This window comes from Catharus ustulatus, chromosome 14 (assembly GCF_009819885.2).
Source record: "Catharus ustulatus isolate bCatUst1 chromosome 14, bCatUst1.pri.v2, whole genome shotgun sequence".
NCBI lineage: Eukaryota > Metazoa > Chordata > Aves > Passeriformes > Turdidae > Catharus > Catharus ustulatus.
The window spans coordinates 6,452,822-6,465,484 of NC_046234.1; the positions used below are offsets into that span (position 1 = coordinate 6,452,822).

The 12,663-nt window shown below is 45.9% G+C and overlaps 1 protein-coding gene across 2 annotated transcripts in view; it reads left to right on the top strand.

Moving 5' to 3' along the window:
- Positions 1-3,385: 3,385 nt before the first annotated feature.
- Positions 3,386-12,663, top strand: part of ATRX (ATRX chromatin remodeler) — a 69,749-nt gene continuing 60,471 nt past the window's right edge. For both annotated transcript variants that reach the window (XM_033072061.2, XM_033072063.2), the window contains exon 1: positions 3,386-3,493. In XM_033072061.2, coding sequence (XP_032927952.1) covers positions 3,474-3,493 — 20 coding nt within the window. In that variant the 5' untranslated portion in view covers positions 3,386-3,473. The remainder of the gene's footprint in view (positions 3,494-12,663) is intronic.

Here is a 12,663-nt window from a genome sequence, read left to right on the forward strand (position 1 = left end):
CTGCAGCTAAGCCTTTTACAGCCGCTCCATGAGCACCTGCTCTTCAGGGCCAGAACGGCTTCATCTTCCAGCAAGGTGGAAGATGTGCTCAGCTCTCCATCTGCTGTGTTCTTGGTGCTCATGCAAATAACCTTAATTAATCCCTGCCATGAGGATGAGAACAAGTTCAGCCTCTTGTCAGGCAGGGGGGTGGCCATCCATGCCTGGGGAATATGATGAGATGATGGCTGGTTAGGGACTTCAGGAGGAAAATGTAGATGCTGGTCTGGTCACAAACACTGGAAGTGTAAGCACATGTACAGCAAGGTTTGTTCTGAGCCCTGTTCAAAACATGTGGAAGCATAACAGGAATTCTTTGATTCCCAGCAATCAAAGTTGAAGTTTTGGAAGTACTGAAGGAAGTCAGCTTAACCTTCAAAACATTTGGAACATCCCAAGAGAATCAGATGTATGAATGGCTTCTGTTTGTTTGAATATGCTGCCCATGACATCAGAGGATGCCAAATGTGGCATCTTGTAGCCAAACTTGGTTGAGAGAGAAGAGCAGTCTGTAGTGTTCCTCCAGGGGCCATTGGCAGTAGTTTGTGGTAGTTTGTTTTAAAAAATACCAATTCTATAATAGAAAAATACTTAAACTGAAATCAGATTATTTCAGAAGTTAAAATTTCCAATGCTTTCATCTCACAATGATTCTCACAAAGGATTTAAGAAAGTACTGGTACCTGTGTTCTGTGTTGGACCTTGGTGGTTGCTACTTACTCATGCACAGAAAGTTTAATTTTCAACTACAAGCCACTGCTCAAGTGACTCCACACCATTCCTTTGGACTTTCTTAAGAGGAATAGAGCAACAGCAACACAAACCCAGGCCCTTGTTTGAGCATCACCTGTTTTCAGTTTTATCATGCTTTTTGTCTGAGGAATTGAGAGTTTCATTGCACATAACCTGTTCCAATTAACAGCTCAGATCTTGATCATTCCTACAAAACTAATTTCAATGTAGCTTTTTATTGGTCTGGATTAATTGTGCCACTTCTATCACTGATAATAATATGAAAGAGCTGTATATGTAGTTTGTATTTCTAGGTCAGGAGCACATCAAGTTATTAAAATATCCTCTTGTCAATTGATAGCTATACATGTCTTTCAGCCATGTTCCTTAAAAGTAGGGTAATATGTACTTAAGGAAACTAATTGCTGTCATTATGAAGAGAAACAGTGGGTGTGCTGGCCCTCTGCAGTGGTTTGTCCTGCAGGCTGAGCTCTGAATCCTGACTCTGCCAAGCCTGTTGGAGCAGGGGATTTGCTGAGGGAACTTTAACTGGGAGCAGGTCTGGTGCATGTGAAGTGTTTCCTGCAGATGCACTCAGTATCTGCCTGTACACAGATTGCAGTGTGCAAAAAGATTCTGTGCTTCTCCAATCTGTTTTTTGACAACCTCATGATAATGTCAGGTTTTGTCTTCTGGAGGGACTGGAAGCATTTCCATTTTTACTTTATCTTGATCTTTTCTCACAGTAGGTTTCCTTTTTCATCTTCAGATAGTAGTTATGAACTGGAGGCAATTAAATTTGAGTTTTTAAACTGCTTTTAAATACCTTAGCCAAGGAAATAGCAAAAGAATAAAATATTAGAGAGCAATAGTAATAAATCTATGTTCTTCTAAATCAGTGGGATGTCAGTTGGTAATGCTGACTAAATCCCTTGAGGAGGAAAATGAATGTTTTGTGTTCCTATTTTAATCACACAGTTGGGATCCTAATGCAGAACTAAGACTGGGTAATGCTTCCTGTTTCCTTCATCTCACTGGTTGTTGCAGTCAGTTAATAAGTTTTTGGGTTTTTTTTCTCCTCCTAAAATCAAGTGAGAAGGCAGCTAATGCTTTGATCTTAGAGTTTGGTAACAGAACTGCTGCTAAATCTGCTCTCTGGTATTACTAAATTCAGCAGATACAGAGTGCAGGTTTTGGGTAAAATGTTACATTCTAAAACAAACAGTGTTTAAACCTGTTCGGGGAATTTCTCTGGGAGATGGATAAGCTTGGATGTGCTGAAGTGTCAAAGTGCTGTTGGTTCTGTTATCACAGAATGAAATGGGTGTTAGGGCTGATGTGCTTGGGTATTTTCTCATGTTTCATACATTACTTTATGAAACCAGGTGAGTAGGTACATTATTTTTTCTTTAGTTTCTGCAGGAAAATATATTAATTTTCAAAACTGGTTTCCTTTACAGTAAGTGGCTAACACTTGTCACCTGTTTCAAATTCTGGGTGGTACTGGGCTTGGCTTTGGTGGTCTGTTCTGTTTTGGTCCTGTGTGGTGATGGAAGCTCACACAACTCCAGCAGTTCAGTCATCTTCTCATAAAAACCTGCAACAACTTTCCCTTGAAGAGGCTGCATTCCAATCCTCCTCCTTTCACAACATTCTAACATCTGACAGGAGTGTAGAAGCTGCTAGTACCAGCAGGGAAAATTGTCTTGGTGTACTTAGGTGTAGCTGCCAATGATGCGTTTCCTTACCTAGAGAATTTTCTGCTCAAAAAGGAAAAGTTGTAGCCAAGCTGGGCTGAAGCTGCCCTGGGCAGGGTTACTTGGGGCTGCTCACCCGAGCCTGTGTGTGGTTTAGGTTATCCCTGTCTTGTTTGGAGTTCCAGGGCTGGTTCCTGCAGAGGATATAAGTGATCCCCATGGAGGAGGAGGGTCAAGATGGTGATCGCTGGAGAGGCTGAGGGTTATCCTGGTGATGCCCACAAAACAGGAGGATCACTCTGGTGATCCTGTTGAAGGAGGAGGGTGGTTGTGGTGATCCTTGTAGAGGAGAAGGAGGATCCTTAAGGAATAGGAGAGTTGTTGTGGTGCTGTTACTATGAGTTTGGGCACCTGCTCCTTGTTACTCTGCATACGGGTGACACGTCTAAATGCTGTGATGAACCCGCTGTGGTTGAATCGAGGTTGCAGAGTCACCCAATGCCATGGTTCTTCTGCAACGAAGTCTTGTGTGTCACCTGCCTGTCCCCGGTGTGACTCCAGCTGCTGTCCCCCGCTGTCCATCCCCGGCATGTGTCAGCGCTTGGCTCCCGCCGCCATGGCCGCTGCCGCGCGCTGGGGCCCCCTGCTGGACACAGGTGTCAGTGCACTTTGTTACGAAATGATGTCACGGGCCTCGGTCCATGACGCCAGCGTGACGTCAGCACCGCCCCAGCCAATCAGCGCGGGGAAGGTTGGGAAGTGACGTAAACTGCCCTAGCAACAGTCGGCGCGGCGCTGCCCAATCAGAAAATAGCTGTGGGCGGCCGTGAGCCAATGGGAGGCGGCGGATGAGGACGGCGGCAGGAGGCAGGTCCTCTCGGGCTCCCTTCGATAAGATGGCGGCGGCGCTGGCGATGGCGGCGGCCGCGGCTTTGTCTGCGCCCAGCGCCTGAGCGCGGCCCCGGCCCGGGCGACGGCTCCGCTCCGAGCAGCGGCGGCGGAGTCATGACCGCAGAGCCCGTGAGGTACGGCCGGGCCGGGCGGCTCCGCGGCGGCCGCGCGCGGGGTGGGGCGGGGCCGGGCCCGGCGCGGCGCAGCCTTGGCGGGACGGGCGGGAGGCGGGATGGCGGCGGGGAGGGCAGCGCGGCGCTCGGCCCGGGCGGCGGGGCCGGGCCCGGCGCGGAGGGCGGGAAGGACCGCGCCGTGCGGCGGGAAGGCCCCGGGGGCGGCCCCCGCCCCACGTGCGAGCGCGGCGGGGAAGATCCGCCGAGCCCCCGCCCGCCTCACGCTGGGCACGGGCAGCGGCCGCGGGGCTGGCACAGAGCGGCAGCAACCGAGAAACACCCGCAAAGTGCGGCTGGCGGAGGCGCCATGTTAAACTGTTAGTAAAGAGTTGTCTTTGTGTGCTTTCGGTTTTGTCCGAATCCCCGGGGCTGTGACCCCCGCAGTCCATCACCCACAGACACGCCGCGCGCCTGAGGCGCTGCACGAGCCGGGAGGGGTTGGCGCTTGAGCCTCACAAACATCTCTTCACACATCTTCACACCGTGTTGGAGAAACATCGCTGTGTCTTTAGTTCTCGTCACTCTGCCTTTAGTGCTGAGCCTTGGGTAAAGTTTTTTCTGCGGTCATATTTGTGTATCTTCACCTCCTGCCTTATTTTGAGTACTTCATAACTACTGTGTCATTTAAGACAAAAGTTAAAGGAATAGTGGTTTTTCTCCCCTTTTATATTGCTTGTTTTTGAAGTCTTAACGTTTCAATTAGGAATGTAGAAGAAGGAGGTTTTTGATGATTTTCATCACTGTTGAAGTTGATCACATGCTGATGTAGGTCACGAGCGTTGCAAATACACATTATCTGGTGCATGACTTCCCAGCAGTTAGCAGTTCCTTCTGCATGTGCTTTTCCTTGTTTTGTAAGACAGGGATTGTCCATCTCTCATCCTTTTTCCTTCCTACTCCCACTTTCTCTGCTCTGTGTTCTTAAACTACTTTGACAGTTTAAACAACTTCTTTTGTTGGAGTCATTATTCTGTTGGGTAGACTGAAGTGCTAATTAAGGGACTTTCTCCTTTTTCTTCTCCAGCCCTTGAAAATCAAGTGAAGGGTTTGATTACTGTAGAACAAAAAGTTCTGAGTTACTAATATTTATGGTCTGGTTTGCAGTCACCATTAGTGTTTTATATTCTGAAAAACGTTCTTCCGTTTGCTTTGTTTTTTGTTTTATTATGATTGTCATATTTTGTTCTCTGTTGTCCATAATCTTGTCTGTCTTTTTTGGAGCCACTTGTTCCTGGTCTGTAACATGCAGGGTTTGTACTTAACCCTTTCCATATTCCTATGTTGTTATTAGTGCCAAAATTAGTGTTACTAGCAAGGGACTGCTTTGGAGGAAGAGGTTACAGAAGCTCATACATTTTCCATGCAATTCTTAGATTACCTGCAGAGAAGATGGGATTATTTCAGATTATTTGTGATCTCGAAGATCAAAAAGCATGGACAGAATAGATCTGAGATCCTGTGAATTCTTTGGGTGGGATCTGCCCACAGATTAATCAGCCCTGTGACAAACTGCTTTTAAGTAGATAGACGTAACAATCTTTTGATGCTCCAAACTTTCCTTCTGTTCACAAACTCAGTTCTCATTCAGTTTAAATGTTTGTTACAATTCCCATCCCGTGTAGAGCTCATCTTGAGCAGTTTGTACTTCCCAAGATCTGTGCCAGGAGCTGGACTTGGCCCTGCAGGGTCCCAGCATTTCAGGGCTGTGATGAACCCACTGCATGGGCTTTGCCTTGTTTCTGTCCAGTCCAGTTCTTAAACTGGAGTTGGACAGAAGGAAATTAAAAAGGAAAACTCATCCTGTCTTCCTCTTCTGCTCTCATTTCCCACAAGTGCTGTTGGCTGTCAGCTACCGGTGTTTCTGTCACTCCATCCTCTGCTCTCTGCAGTTTTGTCCATGTCAGGTGTGCAGAAATAAAGGACCGGGGAATCACTGTTGGAATTCTTGGGAAGATGTGCAAAAAACTGAATTTGCATGGAAAATGTATTCCCAGCACTTGTGGAAGATTGACTTCCAGTGTTTCAGAGGAAAATCATCAATCAATACTAGTCTGCTCTCAGGGGAGTTCTAAACTTTTGTCATAAGAATACTTTAATTTAGTATTAAGATCCTAGGAGTCTCCCATGTCCTGAATGATGAAAACTTGAGTAACTTCCTAAGAACTTTTTAAAAGTGCTGCCTCTGTAAATATTTACAAAGATTCCTCAATAGCTTTTGCCCCGAAAACTTTTTTTTTTCTTGTCCTTTCCTTTTCAAGGCAAGGAATGAATCTTCGTCATAGTGACCTAACCTGTTCCTTCCAGTTCATACATTGTACAGAATAATCACAGCAGAAAAGAAAACGAGTTTTGAATCTTCCTCACTTGAACTATCTGGTAGTCAATGAATGTAGTGTTTTGTGTTTTTTAAGTTGGCAAAATAGGCTTCGTTCTTGGAGTTTTTTTATCCAGGTTTTTCACCTCACATTGTGATATTGGTCATTTGGTTTTAAAGTTTTTATTAAATTGTCTGCATTTTTGAGTCAGTTGATTGTCTTTGTTCTGAGTGATATTGCAGGGTTGTTTGAGGTGTGTTACTTGATGCCAGGATGATATAATTGGAAGTAAGTCAACACATAATCTTCTGTATTCCCTAAAGGGATAGTGAAAGTTCTCTGTCTTCCATACTGTTCTGGAATTGGCATAGGCAGATTTTTCAGTTCTTACTCAAGAAGAGCAAAACTGTGTCATCTTCGGTGCCAAGTGTGCCCCAGAACAAATATCTGCAGCACTGAAATGAAGTTCTCTGGGAGAGAAACTTACTGCAGAGACTTTGTTATTTCTGGTTTTGTACAATGCTGTCTGTTAGGGCTTTGCAGACTTTGTATCAAGGTCTTTATAGGGCTTAGCTAAAGGTATCTTCATTTTTCTGTGTGTGTAATACAAATTCTGCAACAGGATGAGCTTAACATTGTGGGAATTTGAAATTCTCAGTTCTGTTAAAGACTAATTCCTTGTACCCTCTGCTTGAAGGATGGAAAAGAGAGTGCTTTTTATGTGCCTGTACCTCACCAAAAGAAAATCCCAAAGTAATGCTAAAATGTGCTGTGTTGACCATAAAAACAAATGTCTGCAGCCTGTGACCAAGTACATTTTAAATTGGATTACCAGAAGTGTCTTTTATAAAGGGGAAGCCTAAGGATAGTGCTGAACCTCATGAAATCACATTTTGTATCGCTGGAGCTCAGTGCATGCCTGCAGGTCATTTGGAAACATGAATGAGTTCATGGATGGGTCAGTGGCAGGCTGTTCCCTTGGTGTGGCAGCAGGAGAAAGAAGAAATTGTAGAACCTCAATGGCAAATATAATGGAAGGTTTTTTTGTTGACTTTAGGAGGTGAAGTGTCCTGATTTATTTACTAAAGGAGGAGCATAAAGCTTTCATAGTCTGTGATGAAATGTAGCTGTCACTCAGAGTGTGTGATGGATTGATTTGTGTTGGGTTTTTTTGTTAGAAAAGAAGTGAAACCTTGAAAAAATGAAGAACTTGATGACACAGGCTGCTGACCAATGTCAGCTGTAGTGCCATTGAAGCAGTTTATTTGCAAGTCCAAAAGCTGCGTAGTTGTAGAAATTTCTATCTGAGTGGGTCCAACTGTAGGCTTTAATAGGTTCAGCCTAGAAGCTTTGTTGGGTAAATGCATCTGTCATGTAAAGCAAAACCAAAAAATAGGCAATACATTTGAGACTGAGATGCTTTTTATCTTGTAAAATGAAAACCTGTGCTTTGGATGAGCTACACCCCCAAAACTGTGGCAGCTGTGGTTGAGAGTACGTGGAGGAGTTGAAGGGCCAGGCTTTGGTTCTCAGCAGAGTTGGTACTGAAGGAGGTTTTGTTGAAAACCTCTGCTCAGGTCCAGGGAGCAGAAGGAAATGAAGTAAAAGGAATTTTTACAGTTAGAGGTCCCTGATGCTCTTGAACATGGGGCCTCTCCTCCTTTCCCACACAGTGTGTTTAAAGATTTTAAATCCAGCTTGGTTTGTGTGTTTAATGTGCTAAACTGAGCTTCCTTTCCTGAATCAACTAAGGTGTGCACTTTACATGATTTTTGTCTCATAAAGGTGAAAACTTATTTAGATTTTCAAGTGGTGGCTTCAGTCTTTTCCAGCTTGCAGGGTATTTCACCCACCACTGAAGTTGCACTTCAGTGTGGCATTGAAACCAACCTAACAATGAGATTGTTTGTCTCACTTTTGCCTTGTGGGTTTATGATGCTGTTGCTTGTTTGGGTTTTTTAAGATCCCATTAAAGAAACAGGTTAAAAACAAAGTTTTTGTGGGTTTTTTTTTTTTAACTTGTTAGTGAATGAAGTGCAATAACTCACACCATGTTAACAGAAAGAAATTGTGTAATCTTCCGTGAACAGAATAAAGGGTCTCTTAGTGACTTTGAACTGTTGCTTTCTCATTCCCCTTGTGTGTCTGGAGGAAGATAATTCTGTTTACTTGTCTGAACCTGTTATGCTGTATTTAAGCTTCAAAATTACTTCATCCACATCACTGAGTGTCTTCAACTGTACCAGGTATCACTTGATTAAGTCCCCCTGGATTAAAAATTACTTCCAAACAAAGTAAAAAAGTTAATGTGTGTTAACAAAGTGTTAGGTACAGAATCTCTGATGAAGTTCTGGATGCCTCTATCTCTTTTCAGTCAGAGCTTTAGTGTTCAGGTATTTTCTGATGTATCTGATCTAGTCAGTTCAATGTACAAATTCCTCCAAACACCAGAGAAAAGCTTTACTGTGGTAATGGTCATCCATGAGCAGCTGACCCAGAATGGTTGTGGAACCTCCATCTGTGGAGTCACCTGAACCTGGCTGACCATTGTCCTGGGTCACCTCCTGTAGCTGTCTCTGCTTGTGCTGGGGGTTGGACTAAAGGATCTCCAGAGTCCCTGGTGTGGAGTGGCGCAGAAAGGAGAGGAATGAATATGGATGGCATCAGGTGTGTGCAGGGTGTGAGGGTTTGTGTCCTTGGGCAGGCCAACACGAATAGGTTGTGAATCCTGAGTGTAAAACCTCACTTGGTTTGGCAGAATTGGTGCATCAGTGTAAGTAAGGTCCAAAATGTGAATCTGGTCTGGGACTTGGAGTGTCATGTTGCTTTTGCCTGCAGGAAAGCCATTGCTGAGTTAAAAAACAAACACTGGGATGAGGTGCTGTTTCCCCACCAGGATAAAACCATCTTTTACTTGTTCAAGTAATATAATGGTAGGCTGGTTTTGTATTTCTGGATTTTGTTTTCTGGTTTTGTATTTTTTCTGACAGAAGTAGGTTTCTTAGGACATGGAAGGTGTGGTGTGTTCACTCAGTTTTTAAAACTGGGATAAGAAAATAAAACTACTCCTACTGGAGGCTTTACCCTCTCACTCTTTCCCACAGCTTTAAGCTATTTCATTCAGGTGTGTTCAGCCACAATACTGACATATTTTATGTGAAAAAACAATGTAGGCTCTACCCTTATAACTGAAATCTTTGAGTTGGGCTAATCCTAACTCTTTTGCTTCTCATCATGAAAAACTTCTACGAAGATTTGCAGGTGGCAGAATACTGGCCTGATTATATCAAGGCTTAGGAGCAGTCTCTCTTCCCACCATCCTAAATAAAATACTGAGAGTTTTGCTGTGGGTTGTTGGATTTCTGCTGTTCACACAGGGATATACAGTCTGAAGCAGAGGATAGCAGTCTACAGACCAGCAGTTTGAAAGTACATCTGTTTTTATTTTTCTTTAATTATTTTTCCTAAGGATTGTTTAATTTTGTCTGTTTAATAGTTGTTCTGCAGATTTGGTTTCAAAAGTGAAAAATGACTGAGACTTAATTTGAAGCAACTGTAAACATAAATTTAAAAAACTTGTCCAAGATTTTCTTATGTTTAAACTTTTACAATAGTTCAAGCCACAAGTATTGAACTTAAGGAAGACATATGGTTAAAAAAAGGTGTATTTGTCCACATTGGGATAGATAAAAGCTGGAAAGGACTCCTGTGCCACTTTCAGGAGACAGTTGAAATGCAGATGAGGGACACTTTGTTTAGAGTTATAGTTGGTAGGTGTTTGTTTAAAGAAAATGCAGCTTTCAAATTATTCCAGATGTTGACAATAACTGGGACATTCTCCACTTCCACTTTTAAAGTGTCTGAAGAAAGCAAATAGAAACTGAATGCAATAACAAGGTTTTCAGTGCAGTTTCAGAGGACAGTCCAACGGCTTTGCTGCTGAAGTGTTCAGTGCTGCTCCTTCCACTGCCCTGGTTATGAATTTTCATCAGCTCACCTGCCTTCAGAAGAAATATGACCATGTGAATGTGGAGCAAGTTGGATCCAAATGAAAACTGTTGAAATTTTATTTGTGCAAGGTGATGTGATTTGCTTTGGGGAAGCACAGCTGGCACAGGGGGTGAGGTCGTGTGGGTACCCACGGTGTCACTGTGTCCCTGCCCCTCCCCAGCTGGGCAGGGGAGGGACAGCACAGTGAAAAGTCCAGGTTTTGAGAAGGACAGGGACATCACCCAGCAATTGCTGTCATGGGCAAAACAGATTCTGCTTGGGGAAATGAGTTTAATTTATTGCCAATCAAATCAGAGCAGGGTAATGAGAAATTATTCCCCAGTGTTAAAGTATCTTCTGCCCATCTCTTCCTTTCTCCCAGGTTCAACTTTATTTGGTTCTCTGCCTCCTCCTGGTGAGCAATGCAGGGGGATGGGAATGGGAATGGGGGCTGTGGTTGTGCTCACCACACTCCTCCCCAGCTCCAGTGTGGGGTCCCTCCCATGGGAGATGGTTCTCCATGGAAGTCTCCCACGTGGGTCCTTCCCATGGGCTGCAGCTGTTCCCAAACTGCTCCAGCGTGGTCCTTTCCCATCTCAGGGGGTTCAGGGAGGGGCTGCTGCGGCAGAGGGTTCCCGTGGGCTCACAGCCTTCTTTGGGCACTGCCCTGAGCAGGGCTGGGGCTCTCCATGGGCTGCAGCCGGGTCTGTGCTGCCCTGTGAATTTCCATGGGCTGAGCTGGGTCTGTGCTGCCCTGTGAATCTCCATGGGCTGAGCTGGGTCTGTGCTGCCCTGTGAATCCCCATGGGCTGAGCTGGGTCTGTGCTGCCCTGTGAATCTCCATGGGCTGAGCTGGGTCTGTGCTGCCCTGTGAATTCCCATGGGCTGAGCTGGGTCTGTGCTGCCCTGTGAATTCCCATGGGCTGAGCTGGGTCTGTGCTGCCCTGTGAATCTCCATGGGCTGAGCTGGGTCTGTGCTGCCCTGTGCACCCCCATGGGCTGAGCTGGGTCTGTGCTGCCCTGTGAATCCCCATGGACTGAGCTGGGTCTGTGCTGCCCTGTGAATCTTCATGGGCTGAGCTGGGTCTGTGCTGCCCTGTGAATTCCCATGGGCTGAGCTGGGTCTGTGCTGTCCTGTGCACCCCCATGGGCTGAGCCGGGTCTGTGCTGCCCTGTGAATTCCCATGGGCTGAGCCGGGTCTGTGCTGTCCTGTGCACCCCCATGGGCTGAGCTGGGTCTGTGCTGTCCTGTGCACCCCCATGGGCTGAGCTGGGTCTGTGCTGTCCTGTGAATCTCCATGGGCTGAGCCGGGTCTGTGCTGTCCTGTGCACCCCCATGGGCTGAGCTGGGTCTGTGCTGCCCTGTGAATTCCCATGGGCTGAGCTGGGTCTGTGCTGCCCTGTGAATTCCCATGGGCTGAGCTGGGTCTGTGCTGTCCTGTGCACCCCCATGGGCTGAGCCGGGTCTGTGCTGCCCTGTGAATTCCCATGGGCTGAGCTGGGTCTGTGCTGCCCTGTGAATTCCCATGGGCTGAGCTGGGTCTGTGCTGCCCTGTGCACCCCCATGGGCTGAGCTGGGTCTGTGCTGCCCTGTGCACCCCCGTGGGCTGAGCTGGGTCTGTGCTGTCCTGTGAATCCCCATGGGCTGAGCTGGGTCTGTGCTGCCCTGTGCACCCCCGTGGGCTGAGCTGGGTCTGTGCTGTCCTGTGAATCTCCATGGGCTGAGCTGGGTCTGTGCTGCCCTGTGAATTCCCATGGGCTGAGCTGGGTCTGTGCTGTCCTGTGCACCCCCGTGGGCTGAGCTGGGTCTCTCCTCTGACCCTGGTGTGCCTCCTCCCCTTCTCTCTGTCCTCGTTGCTGCAGGGTACATACTTGCTCCTCTCTCCCAGCTGCTGTTTTGCAGCAGAATTTTTCTTTTCCCATATACATAACCCTAGAGGCACTAAAGGCACTGCTGATGGGCTCAGCCTTGGCCAACAGCCTGTCCATCTTGGAGCAGGCTGGTGTTGGCTCAGCTGGACACGGGGGAAGCTTTTGGCATCTCTGCACAGAAGTTTGTCACCCCTGTAGTCCCCCTTTACCAAAAACCTGGCCACACAAACCTGGTGCAGGTAAGAACATCCAGGGAACAGCCCTCAACAGCCAGCTGGAATGAAGTGTGTTATGTCTACGTTAGGACACAACCTGTCTGGATCTTTATTTATTCTAATTATTTGTGGACTCATTTATAGGTAATTTGCCTACTCTGGGTGTTTTGTTATCCTGTAAGGGCCAGGCATTTATTATTTGCTTTAGCAGCACTTGCTCTGAATGTAGGTAAGGAATGGCACTTTCCAAGGTAGCTCCCAAGGTCACAAATCAGGTTCATGGCCAAATCAATAATAGCAGGGCACGTTTCCTTTCAGTCCTATTTTAATTAGGCTGAACAGTGTTGAAATAGCTCTACAGTGGTGGGGAAGCCATTTGATTAGAAAACTCAAGTGTGAAGACACTAATAAATAACGTGGGGACTGTCAGTGTAGAGGAGCTTCAGTAGTGCTTCAGAGATAGTTCTACATTTTTAAGCTCCTATGTTTATTAAAAACCACATATTTATAGATTGTGATCAATGTCATAGTGACTGGGTCTGTACTGGAAAGAATCAGCATTTTGCAGAAGAAGCTTTAAACAAAAATAATACATTATTATTCTCAAGTATAAATGAATGACGTAAAAGCACTAAAGCTGTGCCCTAAATTAACATTTCTCTCTAGTGGAGTAGAGTAAGTGTAACACCTTTGCTTAGATTTGACCTGGTATTTCTTAACAAAGGCTTGTGGTACAAAG